General features: G+C 40.2%; 1 protein-coding gene across 1 annotated transcript in view; it reads right to left on the reverse strand.

The window, feature by feature from the left end:
- Nucleotides 1–17,146: 17,146 nt before the first annotated feature.
- LOC149160252 (uncharacterized) overlaps nucleotides 17,147–24,993 on the reverse strand; it is a 112,988-nt gene continuing 105,141 nt past the window's right edge. Inside the window, exons 6-8 of the mRNA XM_089436680.1 lie at nucleotides 22,135–22,491; nucleotides 17,923–18,043; nucleotides 17,147–17,794 (exon numbers count right to left, since the gene is read on the reverse strand). Coding sequence (XP_089292806.1) covers nucleotides 17,676–17,794; nucleotides 17,923–18,043; nucleotides 22,135–22,491 — 597 coding nt within the window. The 3' untranslated portion in view covers nucleotides 17,147–17,675. The remainder of the gene's footprint in view (nucleotides 17,795–17,922; nucleotides 18,044–22,134; nucleotides 22,492–24,993) is intronic.

The raw sequence follows: 24,993 nt of genomic DNA on the forward strand, positions 1-24,993 counted from the left end.
GATTTTTGTTGATATTTGTGGCTTCCCTTGTTTGATTCTTGTGCTCTTTCTTGTTCTAAAATATAGAGGGGTTTTCCTCCTCCTTTTCCCTTTTTGCTTGACTGGGATGCTGAGAGCAGTGAGGGCAGATGTTGCCTCCCTCTCAGGGGCCTCTGGAGACACTCTAGGTGACTCCTTGTGTTCTTCCCCTTCTGTTTCAATGCCTTCTTCCTCTTGGTTTTTCTTATCTTCTTCCTCTTGTTGTTCTTTCTCATCTCCATTAGTTTCTTCCTTTGTTTCCTCCTCTGTTTCAGCATCATCCTTCTCCTCTTCTCCCCCTTCTTCTTTTGCTTCATCGTGTTCCTCTGTATTAGTTTCTTCTTCATCCATCTCATCCCCATCTAGCTCTGTATCTTCTTCTTCTTGTTTTTCCTCCTCCTCACTCACAGAAGGACTAACATCATAGGTGAGGGTTTTGATGTCATCCTCTGTTGGGAAGTCTTTGAACACTGACCATGTTATAGGGATCTTGAGGTTTTGGAGGGCATCCTCAATGAAGATCCTAATCAACCCATGGTGAGCCAATTGTTGGGAATTCCCTTCCTTTACTTTCTTGCTAGAGTCTATGAGTGATTACATCAAGAAATAGGGTATGCTAAGTCTTTGGTGAACTGGTGTTTCTATCCCGAATCTTAATTCTTCAAGCATCCTAAAATGGTAGCCATAAACAACATTGTATCTACCCTCACATGAGATATATTTGAGGAGTTGGTAACCTACCTCACTACATGGGTATGGCAAATTGTCCCTCCTTACTCAATTTTCATCCTCTGTGGATTCTTCACCTTCTAGAAATAATTTCCTTTTTTCCACCTGATTATCTGCTTTGTCTTCTTTTCTCCATGGAATTCCTAGGGGAAGTGCGGCGACCCTACTGATGAGCTCTAGGGTGAGATCTATAGTGAGCACTCTAACTATAACAGTGGCATGGATTATGTTGTGTGGAGTGAGGGAATGAGCAAATTCTTGAGCCACCTCATCATCATACCTTGTGAATTTTTCGAAAAACCTCATCCATTGGTGTCTTATAAAGATTTCAAGCACTTGGGGGTGTTTTTGTATCCTCACAGTGTTTGTTGTTTCTCTCCTATTAAACCCTCTTATCATCTTGCTTGTGAGGCTTGAGGAGGAAATGAGAGGTTTGACACAAGAATTTTTAAATTCAGGAGGAAAACAGTGTTTATTGTGTATGAGATTTACCTCCTATAGTTGCGAACTCCACTAGATTTTAGAGCATTTCTAGTTCATTTGCTTGTAAATGGGGATGGATTTTTAGATCCTACCTCCTTATAATAGTGGCAGTGGACAATTCCCGTGATATCCGCTCTTGAACTCTTCTTTACCTATCCTGTATACTGCCTCTGTGTATCCTATAGACTGCTCCTGTAGGAACTCCTATGCATGCTCCTGTAGAAATTATCTTGCAGAACAATGGATCCTTGCTTCCGGTGTGATCCGGATTTAAGCAGGAACGCAATAGATTACATAGATAACCATAAATACAGAGATGCGATAACCATAAAAACGGAGATGCCGTGGAAATAATACTTCATTTCATTAATGGAGAATACTGAAATATGCTTACAAATAGAAATAACCCAGCTAGGGCGATGGTAGCTTATCTCTGAGAAGAGATGTGTCGGCTACATGCCTCTGAACTGTTTTGAATTGTGTTACAATTAGGCTCGAGGGCCTATTTATTGTTGAGAAACAATGGAAAACCCTTCACATTCCAAAACCTAACCCTAGAAGATGAAACGCCAAATTGTGGGCCCCGTTTTCGGGTAAGTTGGTACATCAACTTCCCGGGGTCGCGAATTGGTCATACTATCTCCGTTTGACGTGCATGATAGCCCGTTGGAAAAATCTCTCCGAGGACTACGACGGAAAAGACGATTTTTACTAGAAAAATTGCTGGCAGTGGATTTCCCAAAAAACGTCATTTAGGGCCTCAAAACGGCTCCGGAAGTTTAGGACCCGAAAAACTGCTAAAAATAGTAAACTGTGATATAATTAAGGAAACTGATAAAAACTGTAAGAAGCACTAGAGGGGATCCAAGTGGAATTAGCGGGTGGCCACCAATATCCACCTGGATCATTCCTCCCCCCTTAGGAAGCAATGGTCCCCATTGCGTTGAGTTCCTCCATGAGATGAGGGAACTTCTGCTGCACTTGGTCCCTGGTGAGCCACTTGCCCTGGTGAAGGAGTTGTCATGCTTTGACAACTTGATACAGTTGGATATTCTGCTGGCGAGTGTGCTTGATCTGTGTGTCCATGATCCGATCAGTTGCAACTTGTTCCATGCAAGCTGGATTTAACTCTGTGGGTGTGAGTTGTTCTGCAATGTCAGACGTGTCTAGTAATGGTGGAAAGTATGGCCGAAGGAGGTCGACATTGAACATCGGGTGCAGGCCAAGGAATGGGGGAATGCTGAGCTCAAATGCATTGTCTCCCATAGCTTTGGTAATGGTGTAAGGACCATGTCGAAGTGGTCTGAGTTTCTGATGAGTTCTGGTAAGGCGCTCCCTCTGCAGATGTAACCAAACTTTGTCGCCCACCTGAAACTTGTGTGGTACCCCTCCAGGTAACGAGAAGTTGTTCCTGTGTTCTGTCACGACTGTATCCCTCTATTGCTGCTGCTGTGTGGAGGAACCCTTCGCGGGGGTCATGGATGTAGCAACGATCTTCCCCTTACTTTGGGAACGAACCAGACAGAAAATAAATTTCCTAGTCTGTGAGATGAGCTTGCTGCCTTTCTTAGCAGTGATCAAAGAGGTGGCGGTAGGTGGGGCTACCTCTGGTATCCTGTATAATGAATTATCCAAAGAAATGATGACAGCGCGAGGCCTTGACTCATACACAGCATGTCGCCTCCACAAGTATGGTTGGCCTAATAGTACATCACAAACATCTAGAGGTGTAACATCACACAATACCTCGTCTGTGAAGGGCTTGATGCTGTAGGGAAGGCGGCACTGTTGGCGAACTTTGAGATCTCGTCCTTCGTGAAGCCAACCGATACTGTACGGTTGTGGGTGTGGTGTAGTTGGTAGGCCTAACCGCTTCACAACCTCTGCTGAAATGAGGTTCTTTTGGCTGCCACTGTTGACAATGAATTGCAGCGGCGAACCCTTCACCCACATCTGTGAGTGGAAAAGACGTTCCCCCTCCTCTGGATCTTCGGGCTCATTTTTCTGGATCTTGGCAGTAGCAACAGTGGCGCTGGGATCCGCATCAATAATCTGCTTCCCTTTGTCATTCCCCTTGTCGGGTTCTGACTCAGAGTCGGAACATGCATCTGATTCGGAAGCCTTCAACTCGGCCACCAGCAACTGCTTGGTCCGACACTCACTTGTGTTATGAGTGGGACTCTTGTGGAACTCACACCACTTTCATGTGTCCTTCTTCGGCTTCGTGGTGTTGTTCTTTTCTTGCAGCTTCGACGGGTTGTCTTGGGTCACCCCGCCTTGGCTTTGTCCTTTGGGCTTTGGATTTGCAGATCCAAAGTCTCGCTTCTTCTGTTTGAACTTTTGCTCGATTTTGACAGCGTATCGGTATGCTGTGCCGAGTGAGGAGATGTTCAGGAACTCCATCTCTTCCTGGATGTATCTGTGTAGGCAGTCGCGGTATTTGAGTACCAGATGTAGCTCAGAATCTTTGATACCCAACTGTGTGCGAAGGGTATGAAAAATGTTTGTGAACTCCGGCACATCTTGGTCTCGTCCCTGCCGCAGTGTGGTCCATTTGATGTATTTGTCCTCATAGCTTCCGACAGGGTAGTACTGCTCCTTGATGGCATCCCGGAAGTCATTCCAAGTGGGTGCGGTTGAAAATAGTGAGCCTGTACTTTCATCCTTCTGCTCGCAATAGGTTTCCCACTAGTCCTTGACATGGGGGGCTGCTTTGAGAAGAGCAAAAACAATCTTCTCCCGACTTGCAAATTCGTGAACAGAAAAATACCCATCTAGCAGATTTAACCATTTATCTACGGCATCTGCGTCTATTTGACCCTCGAAGATGGGGATTTCAAAATTAACTTGTACCTTAAATGGTGTGGCATTTCCAGAGTAGCTGTTGGAAGCCGATGCGTCGCCTCTGGGTAGCCGCTGAAGGATCTGCGCAAAGTTATCCATCATCGCGTTCCTTTGTCGCTCGAGCGCTTCTTCGAGCAAGATTTTGATAGGATCTCCTGCCCCCTCGTCTTTCTTCTCATCCGCCATGGGAGGACGTCGAGATTTGCGAGGCTCGTCTTGCAAAGGTTCGACCAGTTCAAGCCCTAACTCCTTATATCCCGACCTCGTTGGGGACATGCAAAGAAAAACAGAGAAAAAGCAGACCGCTCTGATACCACTGATCCGGATTTAAGCAGGAACGCAATAGATTACATAGATAACCATAAATACAGAGATGCAATAACCATAAAAACAGAGATGCCGCGGAAATAATACTTCATTTCATTAATGGAGAATACTGAAATATGCTTACAAATAGAAATAACCCAGCTAGGGCGATGGTAGCTTATCTCTGAGAAGAGATGTGTCGGCTACATGCCTCTGAATTGTTTTGAACTGTGTTACAATGAGGCTCGAGGGCCTATTTATTGTTGAGAAACAATGGAAAACCCTTCACATTCCAAAACCTAACCCTAGAAGATGAAACGCCAAATTGTGGGCCCCGTTTTCGGGTAAGTTGGTACATCAACTTCCCGGGGTCGCGAATTGGTCATACTATCTCTGTTTGACGTGCATGATAGCCCGTTGGAAAGATCTCTCCGAGGACTACGACGAAAAAGACGATTTTTATCAAAAAAATCGTTGGCCGTGGATTTCCCAAAAAACGTCGTTTAGGGCCTCAAAACGGCTCCGGAAATTTAGGACCCGAAAAACTGCTAAAAATAGTAAACTGTGATATAATTAAGGAAACTGATAAAAACTGTAAGAAGCACTAGAGGGGATCCAAGTGGAATTAGCGAGTGGCCACCAATATCCACCTGGATCACGGTGGGTGGCCAGAGTTATGAGAATGACTTAAGTGAGGGAGTTTCGAGGAGGTGGAATGCATGAATGCATGCAAACGATGTTTTATTTCCCTTTACAGTGTTTCGGGGTGAAGTGGTGTGCTAGAAGCAGAGATATGTTGCCATTTTTGGACCATTGGTCCCCACTACCACCTGATCATTTCCTCTCCTCCTAATCAGCTCCCACCTTGTAGATCCGTAGTTAACCACCTCTTGTCCTACTCCTCCTGTCTTTGAGTTGACTGAAGCCACGTGTGAGAGGACACCTGGTTTTGCATGTGATGACTGAACGAAGGTGGCCAAGTTAACTATACACCTTTTCACTTATAAACCAACTATTTCGTAACCCTTACAACTTTTGATCAAATGATGCATATGAGTGAGTGAGCAGAATACTTACCTGTGGTCTTGATGCCATGCTATAGTTGTCGAAGATCAGAGGTGTTGTGTTGTTTATTTGCTGCATGGTCATTCTTCTTTCTCCTCTTGCTGTCTGTTGATGTTTTCTTGGCTTTTGCAGGTGTCTGTGACTGAAGATCTGATGCTGTTGCTGCTGTGGAGCTCCTGGATCATCCTAGTGAAGACTTGTAGCTGATGATTGACATTCTGTGGGATAGGTTGCTACAGAATTCCTATAGGATGTCCTGTAGCTGCTTCTCCCTTAGAATTTCTTAATCATGTTGTTGGTTGGGGCTGTGAGGATGGTGCAATGAATGGGCAGAGGGAGTAGGAGTGTGTGTGGAGCAAGGGACATTCAAGTAATGCTCTTACTCTCCTCTGTTTTTTCTTCTTCTTTTTTCATAATTGGCAGAAACTGATCTCTTTTTGTTTTGGATGGTGATTGCAGGGATGATGATAATGGACGAGGTGAGGTGTTAGATCATGTCTAGGATGAATTTTAGGGACCTATCAACCCTACCATTCACCCTCGGATTGCTTCCTGTAGGTTTTTCGGTTCACTGTAATTCCTACATGATCATCCTGTAGGTTTTCAGGGGATCCTGAAGGAATACAGGGGATCCTATAGAAAACACAGTCTTCGTCTAAATTGAAGCAATGAAGTGAAAAAAACAATGGAATTGATGGAGGGATGCATGGTAAGGAATGGAGGAGATGAATATATGTGAGGCAGGGTTCCCTTTGGATCTTCTCTTTGCTCCTTGATTGTCTTTCTCGCCCACCTGCAAATAACAGTTATGTCCTTTTTCTCTTTTTCTTTTTTTTAAACACCTACGTTGCCTCATAGAGGTTTTCACCCTATATGTTTTCCCTGGGCGCCTCAAGGAAGGTTTTCAACCAGGGATCTTCTTATTCTTTTTTCCATTTTTTCATCATTAGGCCGCCTCACGAGGTTTTCAACCCAAAGATGGGACTCGGACGCCTCGTGGAGGTTTTCACCTGAATCCTTGTTCTTTTTTCTCTTTTTCAGTGACCTGATGAGGGAGGCACTGGAACTTGCTCCACCATCATCACTGTCTTATTGATATTGTCAATGAACTCTTGTTTTGATAAAAGAATCTTGTACATTTTCAATCGGTGTCCATTAACAAGCAATGGAATGGCTTCTTCATCTATAGTACTTAGTTGCACTGAACCATTATCATGGCATCTTTCCACCACATAAGATTTGAGCCATCTTTTCCTTAGCTTACCCTTGAAGTCTTTATACCTAGAATCATATAACAATGCCCAATCGCCCTCTTGAAATTGCTTCTCCTTAATATGTCTATCATGCCAGGTCTTCCTCTGAAGCTAAACTATCTTTGTATGTAGGAGGGCCTGCATTCTGAATTCATTCAAACCATTCAAATGGAATAATATTTATTTATGTGCATGACTGAGATCCAAATCTAGTTGGGCTGCCATCCTCAATGTGTTATATTCAATCTCAATGGACAGCAAAGCCTTTTTCCCATAGACCAGCTCATAGGGTGTAAATCCAGTGGTGGTCTTCCATGTTGTATTATAGGCCCAGGTGGCCTCAACTAGTCTCTTTGCCCAATCCTTCCTACTGTTGCTCACTACCTTGGTTAAGATGCTCTTCAGTGCCCTATTGGTCACCTCCACTTTCCCATTAGCTTATGGATGATAAGGAGTGGAGGTTCTATGATTATTTTGTGATGGCTGAGAAATTCTTCAATCATGTTGGAGGTAAACTAGCTGCCTTGGTTTGTGACTAGCTCTCTAGGGTACCCAAAATTTGTAGAATACATTCTCCCTTAGGAACTCAGCCACCTTCTCTTCTATCACTGCCTTAATCGCCTTGGTTTCAGCCCCGTTAGTCAAATAATCAGTGCACACAATAATGTATTGTTTTTGCTTTGAAGGAGGGTTGATAGGCCCAATGAATTCCATGTCCCACTTGTCAAATAGCTCGAAAGTCGCTTGAGGTTGTAGGGGAATTTAATCTCTTGGAGTAGGTTTTCCCGTCCTCTGGCACCGATCACACTGACTAATGTACTTTTTCACATCTTGATGAAAAGTGGGCCAATAATAGCCCGCTTGTAACACTTTGAATGTTGTCCTCTTCGTTGCAAAATGACCTCCATAAGGCCCATCATGATAGGTCAGAAGGATTTCAAAAACTTCCTCTTCCCTTACACACCTTCTCAAGATTTGATCTGGGCCAAGTTTGAAAAGATTACCCCCAATCCAGGTGAAGGGGGCGCTTTTCCTGACTATCTTGCTCTTTTCTTTAGAGGGCAAGTTTGGTGCGCACTGTGCTGATACCAAATAGTTTGTTATATCAATAAACCATGGGAAGAGAACTGAAATAGCAAACAAATGCTCGTCTGATAACTGGTCATCTACCATTCCTTCTTCACCTGCAGGCAGATTCATCCTAGATAGAAAGTCTGCAACAACATTTTCCTTACCAAGATTATCAACAATAGTTAGATCAAACTGTTGTAATAAAAGCAACCATCTTATAATTCTAGCATTCACATCTGGTTTGTTCATTAAATATTTGATTGCAGCGTGGTCAGTATGCACAAATGTTTGGTAGCCTGTAATGTAATGCCTAAATTTGTTTAATGAATGCACAACAGCCAGGAGTTCCTTTTCAGTCATAGTATAATTTAGCTCAGCCTTTGACAGGTTCTTACTGATAAAATAGATGGCATAGGGCAATTTCTCCTCTACCTGACCTAAGGCTGCTCCTATGGCTTTGTGTGAGGCATCAGCATGAATATGAAAAGGGAGGGCCCAGTTTGGGCCTCGAAGAATTGGTGCAGTGGTTAACTTACCCTTTAAAATGTCTAAGGCCTCTTGACAGCTTTTTGACCATATAAACTCATAATCTTTATCCAACAACCCAAATAAAGGAGAGGCCAACTTGCTGAATTCCTTTATGAACCTTCGGTAGTATCCATCTAACCCCAAGAAACTCCTGACATCCCTCTTCTTTTGCGGAGGTGGGACCCTTTGGATGAATGCTATTTTGTTCGAGTCCCCCTGTAGTCCTTGCTGAGATATTGAATGACCTAGCATGGTCCCTTCAGTCATTAAGAATTCACATTTCTCCGGACTGAGAGATAGGTTCATTTCAATGCATTTGTGTAATACTTTGCCTAGGTTAGTCAGGGTTTCTTGAAAATCACATCCATAAGGTGTAAAATCATCCATATAAATTTCCACTGCATCATGTACTAATTCGACAAAAACACTCAAGACTGCTCTCTGGAAAGTGGTAGGAGTATTGCATAGGCCAAAAGGAAGGGCCCTATAGGCAAAAGTACCCCAAGGACAGGTGAATGTGGTCTTATCCTGGTCTTCTAGGCAGATTTGGATTTGGTTGTACCCACTGAATCCATCTAGGAAAGAAAAAAACTTCTTCCCTAGCAGGGCATCTAGCACTTGGTCAATGAAGGGTAGGGGAAAATGATCCTTCTTTGTGGCTTTGTTCAACTCCCTGTAATCGACACAAATCCTCCACTTACCATTTTTCTTGGGAACTAACACTAAAGGAGAGACCCACTCACTATCGGAGATACGGTAAATGAATCCTGCATCTAGCAATTTTTTCAGTTCTTTGACTATATCTTTAAGAGCTAGATTCATCCTCCTTTGTGGTTTGCTCGACCGGCTTGCAACCTTCTTTGATGTATATGTAGTGAGTACACACTGAGGGGTGTAATCCCTTCATTTCCTTGTAACTCCAAGCGAAGGCTTCTATATTTTTTCTCAACATGTTGCATAGCTTTTCCTCTTCGAGCGCAAAAAGAGATGGATTAATTTTCAAAGTTTTCTCTGGGCCGAATTCTATGGTTTTGACACGGAGTGGGTTGGAATCGGCCAAGCATAAGTCAATTGGATGATTGTTCTAGGTTTCCCTTACTTCTTCTTCTAATGGTAATGAACTAGGAGTTGGACTTTAGAGCAGGGGTTCAATTAAGTCATCCTCATCTTGCTGTCCTCCTCCTATGGTTGCTTCCAAAGCATAAAGTTGGGCGAAATAAACCTCATCTTCTTCCTCCTCCAACCATAAAGGTAAAACATGCTCTAGGTAAGGTTGAGCGGGAGGGTATAGGACTAACGTTTTGGACATATGCCCGTTCTTGATGGTCATATTCCCAGCTCTGTAGCTAATGTAAGCATTGGTTGTGGCCAACCATGGCCTCCCAAGGATGAGAGGGTAACCAGTAAGCTTAGCCTTACGCTGGAGAACTAGAAAATCTGCAGGGTACTCCCAGGAGTCAATGGAGACTATCACATCCTCCACAATTCCCTCAGGGATGACTGTGGAATGGTCTGCAAGTTGCAGAATTATTGTGGTCTTCCTCAATGATCCTTGGAGGTTGACCTTGAGCATGGTGTCCTTGTTCATCACATTAATGGCAGCCCTAAGATCGATCAGAGTGTGTGGGACGATGGTTCCATTGATGTGCACATCTACTACAGGGCTTCCAGGGTCCAAATATTTCAGACATAATACCTGCCCCAGCATTAAGTCGAACAGCTACCCAATGAAATTAATGGTAGGGACATCCATTTTTCTTCTTCCTGGATGCTTGAAGCATTTCTCCTTAATCAACTTATTATAAATGGGAACATATTTTATTGCCTGGAGCAGGGGGATCTTTACACATAGATTTTTCAATTCTCCTAGAAGTTCAGTTTCTTCTAGGGTAGGCTGGAGTGGTTGGGCTAATGTTTCAAGAAAGGGTGGATTTACTTTAAAGTTGCTTTTCTCTTTCTGCCTCAACCTCCCTATGTGGAGAGGGAGGTTGTTTATCCAAGAGAATTCTCCCAGATCTTAGGTTGATCTCCTACTTTTCTACAGCATAAGCTGGGTATGATGTCTCTCCACTGTATACTGGTTGAGCCTGCCTATTGTTCGGGTTCGGATTTGGCTGGGTAGGCATCTAGGGTTGCTTGGGTGGAGCAAAGTGTAGGAGTTGTGATTGAGTAAGTGGTGGAGACAATAGAGCTGGAGCATTGTCGTATTGGGGCCTCCAGCCCTGGAGTGGGGTATCCCACTAAGGTTGTGGCGGAACGTAAGGTTGAAATGACTGGCTAGCTGGCTGGGGATGATATTGAGATGCATAGGACCAAGGAGGGGGTGTAGACTAGGAAGGATGAGCAGGGGATGCCCAAGAAGATATACTTATGGTTTGGTTGGGGTTGTAATATGCATGGGATAACCCTTGCATACGCTGTTGGTATGGTCTAGGCCCAGGAGGTCTCCTTTGGTTGTTGTAGCAAAGCTGCTCAGTGACCCCTTCAGCTCCTTGATATACAGCTTTGAGTTCAGGTAAAGAAGGGCACTTGCCTGTGGAGTGGTTTTCTTCATAGACCAAGCAAATCTCAATACAATTCAATGGAAATTCATTCTTAGGATGCCTCTTAGTGCATCTAGGGCAAAATATGGCCAAGGCTCTCTTTGCTTCCTCTTGCTTCCTTTTGATGTTCATGGTGTCCAATTGCAAGGCAAGGGTTTGCAGCATCTCACTTTTGAAATCTTCCATCATATTTCCAAATTCACCCTTAGGGATGAGTTGGAAAATGATGTACTGGCCATAGGTTGACTACTCCTACCCTTTTTCCTGGCAACCCTAGAATGGTTTCTAAAGACAGTCTTGATATCCTCATAGGGTAATTGGTAGATATATCCTCCTACTAACAAATGTAAGGTATCCAGAAGATCTTCCCTTACTCCTCTGAGCAGGCCCAGCTTTAGTGACTTGGGGTCAAGTGTGCACCTAGCCCTTTTGTAACTGAGCTGGAATCTTTCTTCGTAGTCTTCTAAGGATTCATCCTGGCCCATGGTCATTCTGAAAATATCTTCTTTAGTATCCTTTGATCTACAATAGTCCCGATATTTGTTGTTAAAAGCATGTTTCATCTTATCCCAAGTTGTGATGCTATCTCTAGGTAAACCCATGTTGTTGCATCTTTGAGGGTAGATGGAAACAGTTTTAACTTTTGTTCATCATCCATATAGTCATAGGCTCGGCATATAACGGCAAACTCAAATAGGGAAGTGTCAAGGTCCTCTGTGGTCAGGCCATGGAAATGAGGTAGAGCAGAAGGGCTTATATTCTTCATCTTAGTGTCCCCGTTGGTTTCCATGATGGGGAAGGCACCCTCAACTCTCTCTCTATTCCCTCTGTCATTTCGTTTTTCAACCATTGGCTCAGTAGGAATGGGTTCTTCTTCTTCTTCTCCTGTAGGTTCTTCAAATATATCAGGTTGCTCACCTAAAGGTTCCTCCAGTTCACAGCCACCGAAGAAAAGAGAAGGTTCGTTGTTGGATGCAGTGGGGGTATTTGACAAGAATTTCCCTAAATTGTCCCTATTCCTAGGAGGCATGAAAGGAAATGTTTTTGGGTTGGTTTTTGTAAGGTTTTTTTGCTGGAAAGTACTTTGCAGAAATGAAATTGTTGATTGAATGAAAACTACTAACAGAAAGAAAAGTTACTTACTGAAATGAAATTCTACATGCAGAATGGAAAGGAAAGCAGCTAATGACCATTGAAAGAAAGGAAGCTACTAGATTACTTTTGCATAAATAAACTAATGGCAGAAAATTGAAGACTAGAAATAAAAGAAAAAAAAGTAGCAATCACATTCTACTGAGACACCTCCTCGGCAACGGCGCTAAAAAGTGATGAGCGCCAGTATTGAAGCAAAGATGTTGCAACTCTTGGGCTACCAACTTTACTTATCAACCTGGGGTTCGTACAAACTTGGAGGTGAAGTGCCATATGCACAAGTAAAAGTGAAGGTCCTGCCTATTGTCAATGTTCATCTGGCGAGAGACCCCAGGGGTTCCAAGCCAGACTTCTATAGAGTCAGGAGAAGCTTGATTTTTTAATGGAAGATGAGCAAATCTATTCTAAGAGAGCTACTCTACTACAGTGATGAAGAAAACAACATGTAATGCTAAATCACACCATATCCTAATTAAAAATTTAAACAGCTATGCTAAGAAGAATTGTTAAATGAACACTAACCTAACGTTGTTATCTAAGTTACAGAAGTAAAGAGCATCAAACCATACTAATGTGTAAGCAAAGAAACTAAACTAAATCTGTTTTCGCTTTTTTGGTTTTTTTGTAAAATCAAGCATTCAATTTAATTGTTCTTGTGGATGTGACAGGTGGATGGAAGGTGGTTGAAGATGGCTAGCAGGTCTATGGAGTGTTTGGATGGTGTGGAAGGGTCTTATGAGGCCTTTTGTGAAATGAAAGGCCACTAGTATAGAAGATCAAACCGAGAACGAACTCATTGTGTTAATATTTATTTATTAATACAAAAGTGTGATTTCTGAGGTTTGTGTGGTGTGTATTGAGTAACTGAATTATGAACTATGTGTGGATTAGAGTAATTCTACATAACTTAAGTGTGCAGGTAATTCAAAAAGAATCTGAGAGAGAGGACAGTGCTCAGAGGAGTATTGGGATGATCGGACAGTGTTGGAGTCTGATTGAATAAACAAATCAAAGCTCAGGAATGACATCGTTTAAATAATACGCAGAGTAGAGTTTGGGAAGGAGTCAAGCGAAAGAGCAATCGAAGATCGAAATTAGTGAAAGGAAGAAGTAATGAAGCAGCAGTGCACAGGAACCGTTGGATCAATCAGATCAACGAACAGGATTAACGGGAGATGAGCGACGGAGATCTTATTGCAGGAGATTAAGTTAATAGATGGATGGATCACACCAAGTCACGTGTCGACAGAAGGGTGGAAAACGTGTATAATGATGGAGCGGTCTTCATAGGTGGTAAGCAGTGTCTCGCGCGCCCTAAGAGTTGTAAGCGGTATTCCTAAATTTCATGCGATTAACCTAAGTAGATGACACATACCATAAGAAAACCATTTTTCTCACGCGCTCTCGATAGGATATCGGTCATGCAAGAATTCACGTGAGATTGCACGATAGCCATTGGATCATGCGGGATTGATCAACGATGGAGATCGACCAAGCTAGTTAGCGAGCGTGTGACACGATAGTTGTTGGATCAAGCGACACAGATCGACGATGGAGATCGACCAAGCTAGTCGGCGAGCAGGTGACGCAATAGTCATTGGATCAAGCAAGACAGATCGACGGTGGAGATTTGGAGCACCTAAAGTCAAACGTTGAAATGAATACATCAGCTATGCGACACACGGTGGACGGAGATTGGTCAAGTTTGTCGTGGATCAGATGGTAAGGAAATCCACAGGTATAATTTGATTAAGATGTGATTTATTAGCTTTCGCTTAAGCATTTCAATGTGTTTAGGGGAATTTCAATGAAAAATGACAAAAAAAACTAGTGAGGGTGAGGGTGGACCAAGAGATGGTTGAGATGGATGCTGGTGATGAAGTCTAGACCTCCTCCTGAAGTCCCTGCAATGCTTAAAACGTGTCTGTCTTCCAAGAACTATGCAACAAGATACATTCTCATAAACTAGAAAAGCATGAATCAGTTGCCCATATTATGCATGAAGCAAATGAGAATATGAGTGAGATCTTATTACAGAAAGAGAGATGGAAAGAGATGACAATGAAATGAACCAAGTACTGAATCAAGACAACAAACTCCAAAGCTCATGCAAGAACTACAAATCTGTGTTTTTGGGGTTGCTGAAGGGTCTCTTCCTCAAGTCAAGGTCCCAGAGATAGGAGGTGAGACCAAGACACCTGCTGACAACCTTATGGTGATCTTTTTCTCCTTGCTTACCTTCTAATTAAAAGAAGGCATGAATGGAAGCAAACTAAAATACAACCAATCTACTCTACATTGTTGTAATGGAAATGCAGCTACTTAAGCAAATGAACAATTAAACCATGAATCTATGCTAGCATACATGTACAATAAAGAGGAGCCTTGGCTGCTAGGGTTAGACCCCAACCCAAAAGCTTCAGCCCAATTTTTACAATATGGATCCTTTCTTTAATTTGCCATCCCACCCAATCTAATATCCGTGTGCATCTTTGCAAATCCATGTATTGTGTAATGTTGCAACAATATGATTCCAATTCCTAGCCATATCCCCCTTCAAGCCCCAATCGTCTACCCTCTTCCAAACAGGAGTGATGCTCGACCAAGTCTGGATGGCTTGGTCAAAGTAAAAGATTCCCCGAGAATTGAGGCAGTGTGTAAGTTCCTTAGAGTAATACATATCAATTCATGTCAAGGAAAATTTTAAGCATGGAAATTTATCTTAAAGTTTAAAACCCTGACGAATTTCAGTAGTCTATAATATGCAAACTATAGAATGGTTTTTGATATATTTGTATAAATATTCAAATTTCTAATGATTCTATATATAGTGTCTATATAATTTTGGCAATTTTCAAGTTAAAATAATTTTATATTGTAAAAATTGGGCAAATCAGTTTAAAAAAAAAAAAGAGAAATTTGCGAACCTTTCTTTTGGGAAAACCATGGAAAATTAGCCCAACTGCGAATATTAGCCCCTAAAATTTTCTGTGAGATTCCCTGTGCCAAGAATCTTGTCCTGACCGATGATGATCTCCTTCCCCGAGCCCATAATCCAGCAGGTCCTCTTGATAAACCAGAATCTGACTTTGTTGAGACTGTTCCAGATGGTGGATCCAGTTCCTTTACCCACAAGCCCCTCTCGCATCCAGTGAATGACCTTGATGCCATTTAGATATTTGGTTTTGATAATATCACTCCATAATCCTGTGCCAAAGAGTCCCCTCCATGGTGATTTAATGAGGAGTGCCCAGCCAAAATGTTTGATGTTCAGAATACCCCAACCCCCCATAGACTTGGGCCTAGTGATCATGTCCATCTTAGTAAGGTAAAATATTGATGGACTTTACTCAATATAAAATTCAAAATTATTTTTTCTTACAAATGTCCAAATGGGCATGTCTTAAGTACATTTTTTTACTCAAAATAATATTGGTTAACTTTTAGTTGACTCTATGAACATGAAGAATATGCTTTGCCCAAAAATTAAAATATAATATTAGTGAATATAATAATATATTAATGATGAAATTACATCCCATTATGAAGACCTAACCGACATTAGTTACAATTTCAAGACAAGGGAGGCCAATAGCCATCATGTGTTCCATTAATCTTGTGTTTTTCAAAGTCATTAGAACATTAGGTATTTTTATTAAGCACTTTGCTTGCAAGAACATATGGGATGTAATAATTATATGCATTTGCAAACTCTCTTATGTGGCTTATGAGAGTTGCCAATATTGCTTGAAATTTTAGAACAATACGTTTTGAATGCTTGCTGTTAAATATATTAGTGTTTTTAACATAATATTTCCCAGTTTCAATTAAAAAAAAATTGTTTTTTATGTTATCCAGAATTATTCTTTCTTGAAAATGGATGAACTGGTCACTCGAAACATTATGTAATATTTCCCAGTTTCAATTTAAAAAACAATGTTTTTTTATGTTATCCAGAAATATTCTTTCTTGAAAATGGATGAACTGGTCACTCGAAACATTATGATGCAAAATATGCTGCACGAAATCGCAAAAACTATCAATAATAATATATTATTCTGCAACAACCTACATTGTCAAAATTTTGATTAAATATGAAAACGAAAAACACAACACTGTTCAGAAGTGTATGGTTGTCATTATTTTCATAAAAAATGTCTTTAAACCATTCTTCCTTTTTATTATCATTTAAGTGATTCAACTACGTAAATAATCCGCCACTATGCAACTTCAAAGTACATGTAGCATTAACATGTTATGTTTCATCAACGTTAACAATCCAACAGAGCATGCAACTACGGAGCACATGTTGCATTCACATATTGTTGTTTTAGCCTATAAGCATAGATTCTGGGTCGACAGATACCAATGTTGAACTTGGTGAATAAAATTGTTTTTTTTTCAAGATCACATTGTTCGAGCCGGGCAGAGAAAGCCCAAAGGTCTCCAGGTAAAGAAAAACGTTACTGAATTTTCATTCCAAAAAGTTTTTTCAAGGGGTCAAGGAGTTTTGGGACTAGGAGGATAGAGATGGTGGAACGAGCAGGGCAACTTTGACCTCCGCTTTTGCTAATCCACTTCTTGTAAAAGAGCACCACGCTGTGTGAAAACTATAAGTAGCTTTGAACTCTAAAGAGCTACGATGGCCAACAACCTATAATCTGTTGAGTTAACGAGTTAATTGAATTTAGGCTTCTGTGATCCATATCAAGAAAAATAAGAAAACTTTCAGTAAAAATCACATCATCAGAATTTTATCCACACATTTCGAACCATCCAGTGTGGTTCATCGTCAAAACAAGATATTATGTTACCAATTTCAGATTATGTTCTCCATACACTTTAATTTTATTTCCATACAAATCAAATTTCATCCCTTTCATTTGTTCTTCCCCCAGAGGCTTTGCTTGTTTTGGCTCCCAAGTAATCATGAACAAAAAGGAGCATCGACAGACGAAAAAAAAAATCCATTGACAGAATGATGTAATTCACCAAGTTAGCAACTTTACTGAAATATCGGTAAATGTTTTCAAGGTGGCTGATTCCCTTGGCTACAATCTTAATCAGAGAACCCAAATTCGAATCCAACGAACCAAAAAAAAATCAATGCACGTTTGGGAAAATTTTAAAAAATGGCAGAAATTCGAGTATCAATTGCGAGGTAACTCCTTTGAGCAGCAAGATGTGTATTAGTTATAAAAATTTAAGAAATATACCAGCCTTATCAAGCTTTGAAATTACTGGACGTACTGCTTATCGGAAGCACTTATCAGCTAAACCAGAACATAATACAACTCTAATGGTGTCAACTTCCCAGTGAGATCATTGTAATTTGTGACTACACAGCTCCCCTAATAGGGATCACTTTCTTGTTTCAAAGATGTAGGATCTTCCTGAGATAAACTAAAACCTGCTTTAGCAAAAAAAAGCTAAGAAAGATAATAAACAGAATTTTTAGGCATTAATTATACAACAAAGCACTTTGCATTATCAACTAAATTAACTTTTAATGTCTATAATGCAAAAGCAACTGCAAAGATGTCAAAAGACTGAATACTCGGCATTTCAATCAATGGACCAAGCTTGCAGCACAGAGAAAGAGTGCACCCCTATGAAGAAGAGACTGAAATAGGTTCCCACCAATGGAAAGGATTTGCAAGCCCTGGTCATGAATAAATCTTTTCTAGGTGTGACATGGCCTTGCAGTAATCAACCGAGAAGTTGGATCATCTAGCATCAGCAACTCAACGACCACGGCGTCTTTTGGTGGCCCCTTGAATTTTAGCCTTGGCTCAAATAATCCTAACACACAGATATGTTTTAAATAGGAAGCAGTGAAAGGCAAGAAAGGTAGGTAATTAAATAAGTGACTAGTCTCCTATGCCACAGACAAAAAATAATAATTATCAACTTGTTCACAAAAGACATACCGGGACGAATTTTCTGATTACCATACAAAGCCTTAGCAAGTGGATTACTAGCCCATCGGTTGACAGCAGCACGACTAGTTGGCTGAACTCCAAGCAGATTCCCATCTCTTGATAGTGTTACCTGTGACACAATAAAGGTTAAGACAATAGCAACAACTATTGATGGATCCAGTAAAGTACTCTAAGTGATCTTTTTTATGTTTATGTAACAGATAGCACTGTTACAAGTACAACAGGACCCGATTGTCAATTTCTTATAATGCCAAATATGATACCAGCTGTGAGAGACAACTTGATTTTCACCATACTTCAAAGGTGAAGCTTGTTGGAAAGATAAAGTTTGCAAGGACCCTTCAAAGTTAGAAGCTCCTAAACATTAGTGAATACAGTAAGCATTATTTTAACTAGTATAATAATAACAAATAAGTGTGATTAAATTCTCAAGATAAATCTCATCCCTTGGAGTTCCCAGCCAGTGTTTCTACTCGCAAGTACTGCTGTCGTCCATCTAGAAAACTAGGGAAGAGGGAGGAAATCCACAGGGTGCTGACAAGGCAGTAGCATCCTCACTCGGAATGTTTAATACACAGGCAAGTGAGGGACTCCAGCCAAAAAAAAAATAATAATAATAAGTATGACTAAATTAAAATAGACCTTATAGATTGAAAAGATGCATGAAGGTACTACAGAAATCAGGAGTCAGGACTCTGTTGTTTCAGCACCATTGTTATAAACTAGGGTTTCTAGTAGCACAATTACAGCATGCAAAATTTATCACAATAATAACAAAATTTGTTAATAAACAAGTTGAAACAAAAGAATATTTAAAGAATCAATTAGGAAAAAGATTACAGCAAATCTCAATGGCTGAAAACACCTAAAACAACAATAAAAACCCTAGACGTCAGTGCTAACTAATGGTTGAAAATGCATGAAAAATTATACTTATACTTTTCAAATTTAACACATGCAAAGCCTAACCCTAAGACTATAAGTTCCAAGGTAATTTATGCTATTAAATGCAGATTTTTGCTGTATGCTAACCTAATTTACCCTTGAAAACATAAAAATAAAAATTACGGTTTTGAAATTTGTGATTTAAAAAAGAATTGACATAACAAAAGAATAGTGTCTTTCTCGATTAAGGGGCTAATGGACTCGAAGGCAAGATCTATGGGAGAGGACTGATGGTATGATTTGTGAAATAGAGAAAAAGATAGAATGAGGTTTTTCTACTCTACAAAACCTAGTGATTTTCAATCAAATTGGAGAAAATGCAAGGAAGCTATACTAAGGTTCCTTGATATCTTGTAAAGGAGATGTTAGAGCCATAAAAAATTCAATACACTTGTTATAAATTTCAATGAAACCCTAATTCTACAGAAAATACAAGAAGGAAGAAGATATTGACAATAAATTTGCACAAATCATCATAGATTCACCATTCATCATCCAAGAGAAAATCACATCCAATCACAATATTCTCACCAAGATAATTTGCTCATTTAATGCTCCATAGCGACCAAGAGGAAAGAGACAACTAGTGCATACTCTCAAATGAATGTACAAGTATGTCTAACAATGATCCAACATTATAGTGGATTCCCTCTACTTACATGAGGGAAACCAAGTCGATTTAGCATTAAAAATGACTAAAAGCCCTAAAATCATAAATAAAATATGTGATTACAGGTTAAGTAGATCACAAGCCAACCTCAAAAGATTGCTATCTAAATGCATAAAAATAAAAAGAAGTCTCTTTTTAACAAACATGTGAGCTAAAAGGCCTCCAATGGTGGTGTCATCCTCCAAAAGGTGCATCTATAATAAAAATATGCCATGGATGACTCAATAAAGTGCTCCTCACTCAAAGCCACATCTCCTCATCAAAAGGTGTCCCATCATCAAGCAAAGGCCTCCTCAAATAAGACATCATCAAATAAGGCATGTGTCATCAATCCAAGCCACACAAAGGGGCATCATGATGTTGGGGCATGATGTCATCATCTAGAGAAGTGTACCATCCCCTCCAAAGGGGTTTCAAGTCATCATCAACATCATCAAAACATCCCATGAATAGAGAAACATCCATCAAGGTGTAATGCCAGCTTGGGGGCGTCTCATCGTCTCTAGGGTACATCAACTCTCTATGCAATGCCCTATCTCAAATGAAAAATGTTTCAAGTCCAGGACGGAGAGAAGAGCATCATTAACAGTGTTGAAATCACCCCAAAGTCAGTGCTCCTCAAAAGGTGGTCAACATCCTAGCTTTGGTGGCTCGAATAGTCATCAAACAGGGTTGGGCATCCTCTCTAAAATGCTAGAGAAGCAGCACGCAATCCCTCAAGGGATGGCAGGTGTACCTAGGCGCAAGCAAGATCAACATCATAGGTACAAGAACCATAGTATAAGAGTGGACCATATTTAATGTGAAAGGTATCAAAGTACTTCACATAAACATCATATTCAAATGTCTTTCTAGTTTATGAATTGTAAACAAGTTACCATGCCTAGATATAGGAGGGTTACCACAAGGCCCTATAAGGTGCTTCCAACCCTAAGGGGAAAAATAGTTTCTAGGTCAATCCATCAATTAGCAAGTGCAAATGATCAATGACATGGTTGGGGCTTATTTAATGGAGGGCGCCATAGTCTTCATACCAATTATGAAATTCCATCATCATTGAGCAGCACAATGTCAAGAGGAAACAATCATGGGACCTGAGTTACCTCTTTCCTTGGCCCATTTTTACAACCCCTCTTGTGCGCTTTTTTCTACATCGATTTTCTTTTTCTTTTGCAGATTTAGCTTCAGCTACAAACTTTAACTGATTCATCATTGACCCCTTAAAGATGAAGCATTTTATTACTTATTAGTGTTGGGATAACCAAAGTTCCTTTTATTAGATGGTTCATGTATTGGTCAAGAACTAGGTGAGGGCTACTAAGGGGGTAGAGCTTAGGCTAGGCTTTTGTCCATGTACTGTCATTTATCCTTGCCAATATTTCGCATTTTATCATTATGCAACATGCTTTTTCCTTTCTTCCTACTGCATCAACCTCTTAGTGCAAATTTCTGGGCCCCTACTCAAGGATGAGGACCACAAGAAAACAATATTGGTTACATATAACAATCAACCTAAAGATGGGGCTGTGGATATAACAATCAACCTAAAGATGGGATGTGGATAAAAGGGAGAGATGGAAAATGTTAATTATGGATTACCATGGGCACACAACATCAATCAATGCCTCCGATTTGTGGCCCTCCTAGACAGTGAAAGAAAGGCCTCAAGGAGGGTCACACTGGACTAGGCGAAAATGGTAACCACCAAGGTGAAGCATGGGAACAAGAATACAACCAAAAGCAATCAATCGTCCAATTCAACTTGTGATCCATACTAAGATGACCTTAAACATCAAATGAAAGCACTTGATTACAAAGATGGTTAATATACCTCATATTTGGTGATCCACCTTCATCGAATGAGTTGGCTAGATGTAATAAAGCGACTAACCAGAGCATGTATGGGAGGCATCTCAGGCAAGCTAGATGTGGACAATGCTGCAAACATCCCGATTTTATCACAATAAAATCGTGAAATTGTGAATTTTTGGCGAGCCGATGTTTGTCAATTTTTACTGATATTTTGGTGGTATCTTAATTTTGCCGATTTTCGCCGATTTTAACTGACATTTTCTCGATTTTTACAATTTTTTGGTTTTCCAAACCATTGCAGATTTTATCCCGATGCCGATGTTTGCAAAATTATCCATGGATCATCATAGGGCTGCTGGCTGACAAGCTGAAACAATAGGAGAAACCAACTTTTTTCCTACATGTTACCCACTTAAGTGGGTAACAGTTACTACATTAAAATATCCTTTTTGTGATAAAATAAAATTGATAATGAAATACTAGATCCATACATCTGAAGTACATCACTATATAGAATTCAAACACAATGCCAAGAGTAGATACAATGCAGTATTAAGGACAAAAAATTACTGTAAATTCGTGGACTGCAAATTCCTATATCACAGAAATTTATTTGCAATTTATATTCTGTTCAGATAAAGATCAAAATATTCATTTTCAAAGAATAGAACAAGAATGACAAATCTGGATATTTGTGACAACTCTTTTAGACGAACAAAGGATGACAAATATAAACCACCAAACAGATAAAACATAGATACAGCTTCACTTACCTCATAAACAGCAATATCACTTGTGTTGGGCCCTTGTAGGTTACCCTGAATGTGATCTTGAGAAAATGTATCACCCTTGGATGCAACTGCTTGCCTGAGCTCTTTAACCCCTGTCTCATTTATAGTTTCAACTTTCTTGTTGCCTGAACTGGGATCATCTTCCACAACGGCAGTGGTGCAAAACTTATCCTCTAATCTACCCCATTCAGTCAGGTCTTTTCCAATCCATGCACCCTTTCCTTCAGTGCTCTTTATATCATCAGGCCACTGTAAAGCATTCTTAACCATTTCAACTACCAAGGTACAGATAACCTGCATCTCCTCAGCTGAAACTTCCTCATTCTGAGGGAGCATTTGCTGGCAAAAAGAATCAAAATTCTGAATAAGTCTGTCCATTACAAAATAAAGAGACAGAGTCACAGACAAATGAATATTGGAATAAAGCAAAAAGAGTACCTCCTCAAGTCATAAGACAAAATAGTGAAAGAGTCTATGCAAATAATCTTGCAGTAAAATATACAAATTTCCGCCATAAGCTAATGTTATCCTTTTGCACCATGATAGCCTGATTATAAAAATCATTACTCATGCCAGAATAGCATCCAACAAAAGAATGAAATGGAAGAAAAGGGAAAAACCATCTATTGAATAAAATGATCAAAAAACATGGAACCAGAAGTGCTAGCAGAGACTTCAAAATATTACCATTTCCTTGGAAAGGCGCTATCCTTGGAGACCTTGGATAATTAGGGACAGCTACAATTTATTATGGCACACAGTTTGGTTGTTGGTTATTGGATTTCAATGGAAATCCGGGTTTAAGGCCACTAGTCATGAGGAACCATCCCCTCTTAGTTTAGAGGAATTGAGACATTTTATGCAGCAATTGGCTTTGCTTGTTAAATCCAAACCAGTTTTTTCCATAAAGATATTGAATCCCTGCCTAATGGGGCACAAGATCTAATGTTAGCATTTCTGGCTTATTTAGGAAGGGAATTTCCTTATACTGCTGTTGTTAGATTGATGTAACTCATTTCTGGCTTATTTAGGAAAAGAATTTCCTTATAATGCTGTTTTTAGATTGATGTAACGTTGTTGTTAGAGTTCATGTAACACTTTGTTCTATGATGTACTATCTGACGTATTTCTCATAAATAAAAACAAAGAGTACTACCACTTCAGAAAAAGAACAGCCAAGCAAATAAAATACATAGATATTGAAGATGTAATGAAAACAAAACAGTTAAGACAAGTTAGCCATAATGTCAGAACATAAAGGAGGTATTTGGAACTTAATGTTGTTGATGGAGTACAGGATTTTAGGACCTCAGGTTTGGGAATCTTGAATGGCATGCTTGACAGATTAATTCCCTCATTTGCTGGGAAAAAATTGCTTAAAAAGGCTTTCTTATATAGGGAGATCTATGGCTTGAGAAGACGAGCAATTGGCTGTCATGGATAACAGTTAGTTGTACCCAAACACACCAGACAGCATAGGAGCAAGCTTTTACGCAACTCTGCAAGATCATTCCTTGTTTAAAATGAATCTGGAAGCAAAAGGGCCCATATGAAAAGAAAGGGGATGGTCCTTTGCAAAATCCTTTTTCGAGCAACGGACTAAAGAACTATATGATAATACAGCCTTGCACTTGTAGGGAGACTCAATAGACAATACGTTGTAGAGCATAAGGAAGCCAGGTGGATTCAAATATTTTGAGGTAACTGAAAATATCATTCATCCTTTAAATACAGGATGCTAGGGTAGGCTAGTCTTCAATAACAACCCAACAGTCAAAGATAGGCTTCAGCATGCAAGACTTTCTGATGGTTGTTATGTTACCTTTCAAAAAGCAAAAACAGTCAAGCATATTTTGTGGGAATGCAGCTTTTTTTCTCTAAACTTATGCAACTCAGTTTCTGTGGAGTATCACATCCTATTTGTTGCACCTCTCCATTGGAAAGGGGTCATTTTTGAAGGCCAGAGGATGATTAGGCGGACAAGTCAATTCAACTGGGACACCATAAGATGGATAGGTATTTCCTTCTGGAAAAGGCAATGCCGGGCTAAGTTTAATAGAGAATCTATGGTTCTACCTCACTTCACATGGTTGAATTCAATGTTCAAATCTGATCTGTCAACCCAATTTGTAGTTAGGATAGGATTGTTCAGAAAAGATTTAGACACACTTGAACTGCTGCCAGATATGCCTGCACTCTCTGCTTATGTGGGAAGGGGCAACCCATGTGTTTGTGACTTGGCTGGACGACATATGACTATTTTATGTTTTACCTTATGTACGCTGACAAAATATAAAATGCAATTTCCCACAAGTAAGTTTGGCATAATGTTTTCTTCAATACTGTGGTTCCTGAAAGAATGATGCATTAGAATTTAGGATTGCAAAAGGCATGTGAATGAAACCCTGAAAACTTGTATGTTGCTGCTCCATTAAAACCGACCAAAAAGAAAAGGCCAAAGCGTAGTCTCCTGATTGAGTACTAATTTCCAAACCTTCTTTCTATGAGGCCATCCTAATATAAGTTAAACATGCCTTCGACAAGAGGATTTATGTTGCCAGTACATGCAAGTAAGCTGATTTGGAAATCAAATCCATGCCCGATGGGGAGGTTGCTAGGGCCCCTCAAGAAATAGCATGACCCTTTTCTCACTGTTCACTGCAAAGGGTACTTTGAATTATGAGGAAAAATGCCAAAGTTCTCTTTGCAGTGAGCAGTGCATCTCTATTAGATTGTCCAGTGACAGAAATATCTTGCATCAGAAGGGCCCTTGAGCAGCATCGATCCTCATTGAAACTAACTCCTAAATAATGTAAGGCAGCCAACATAAACAGCATAACC

The sequence above is a fragment of the Pinus tabuliformis genome, chromosome 5_2 (assembly GCF_031772625.1).
Source record: "Pinus tabuliformis cultivar Carrire ecotype Pingquan chromosome 5_2, CPIR1, whole genome shotgun sequence".
In the NCBI taxonomy this organism is placed as follows: Eukaryota; Viridiplantae; Streptophyta; class Pinopsida; order Pinales; family Pinaceae; genus Pinus; species Pinus tabuliformis.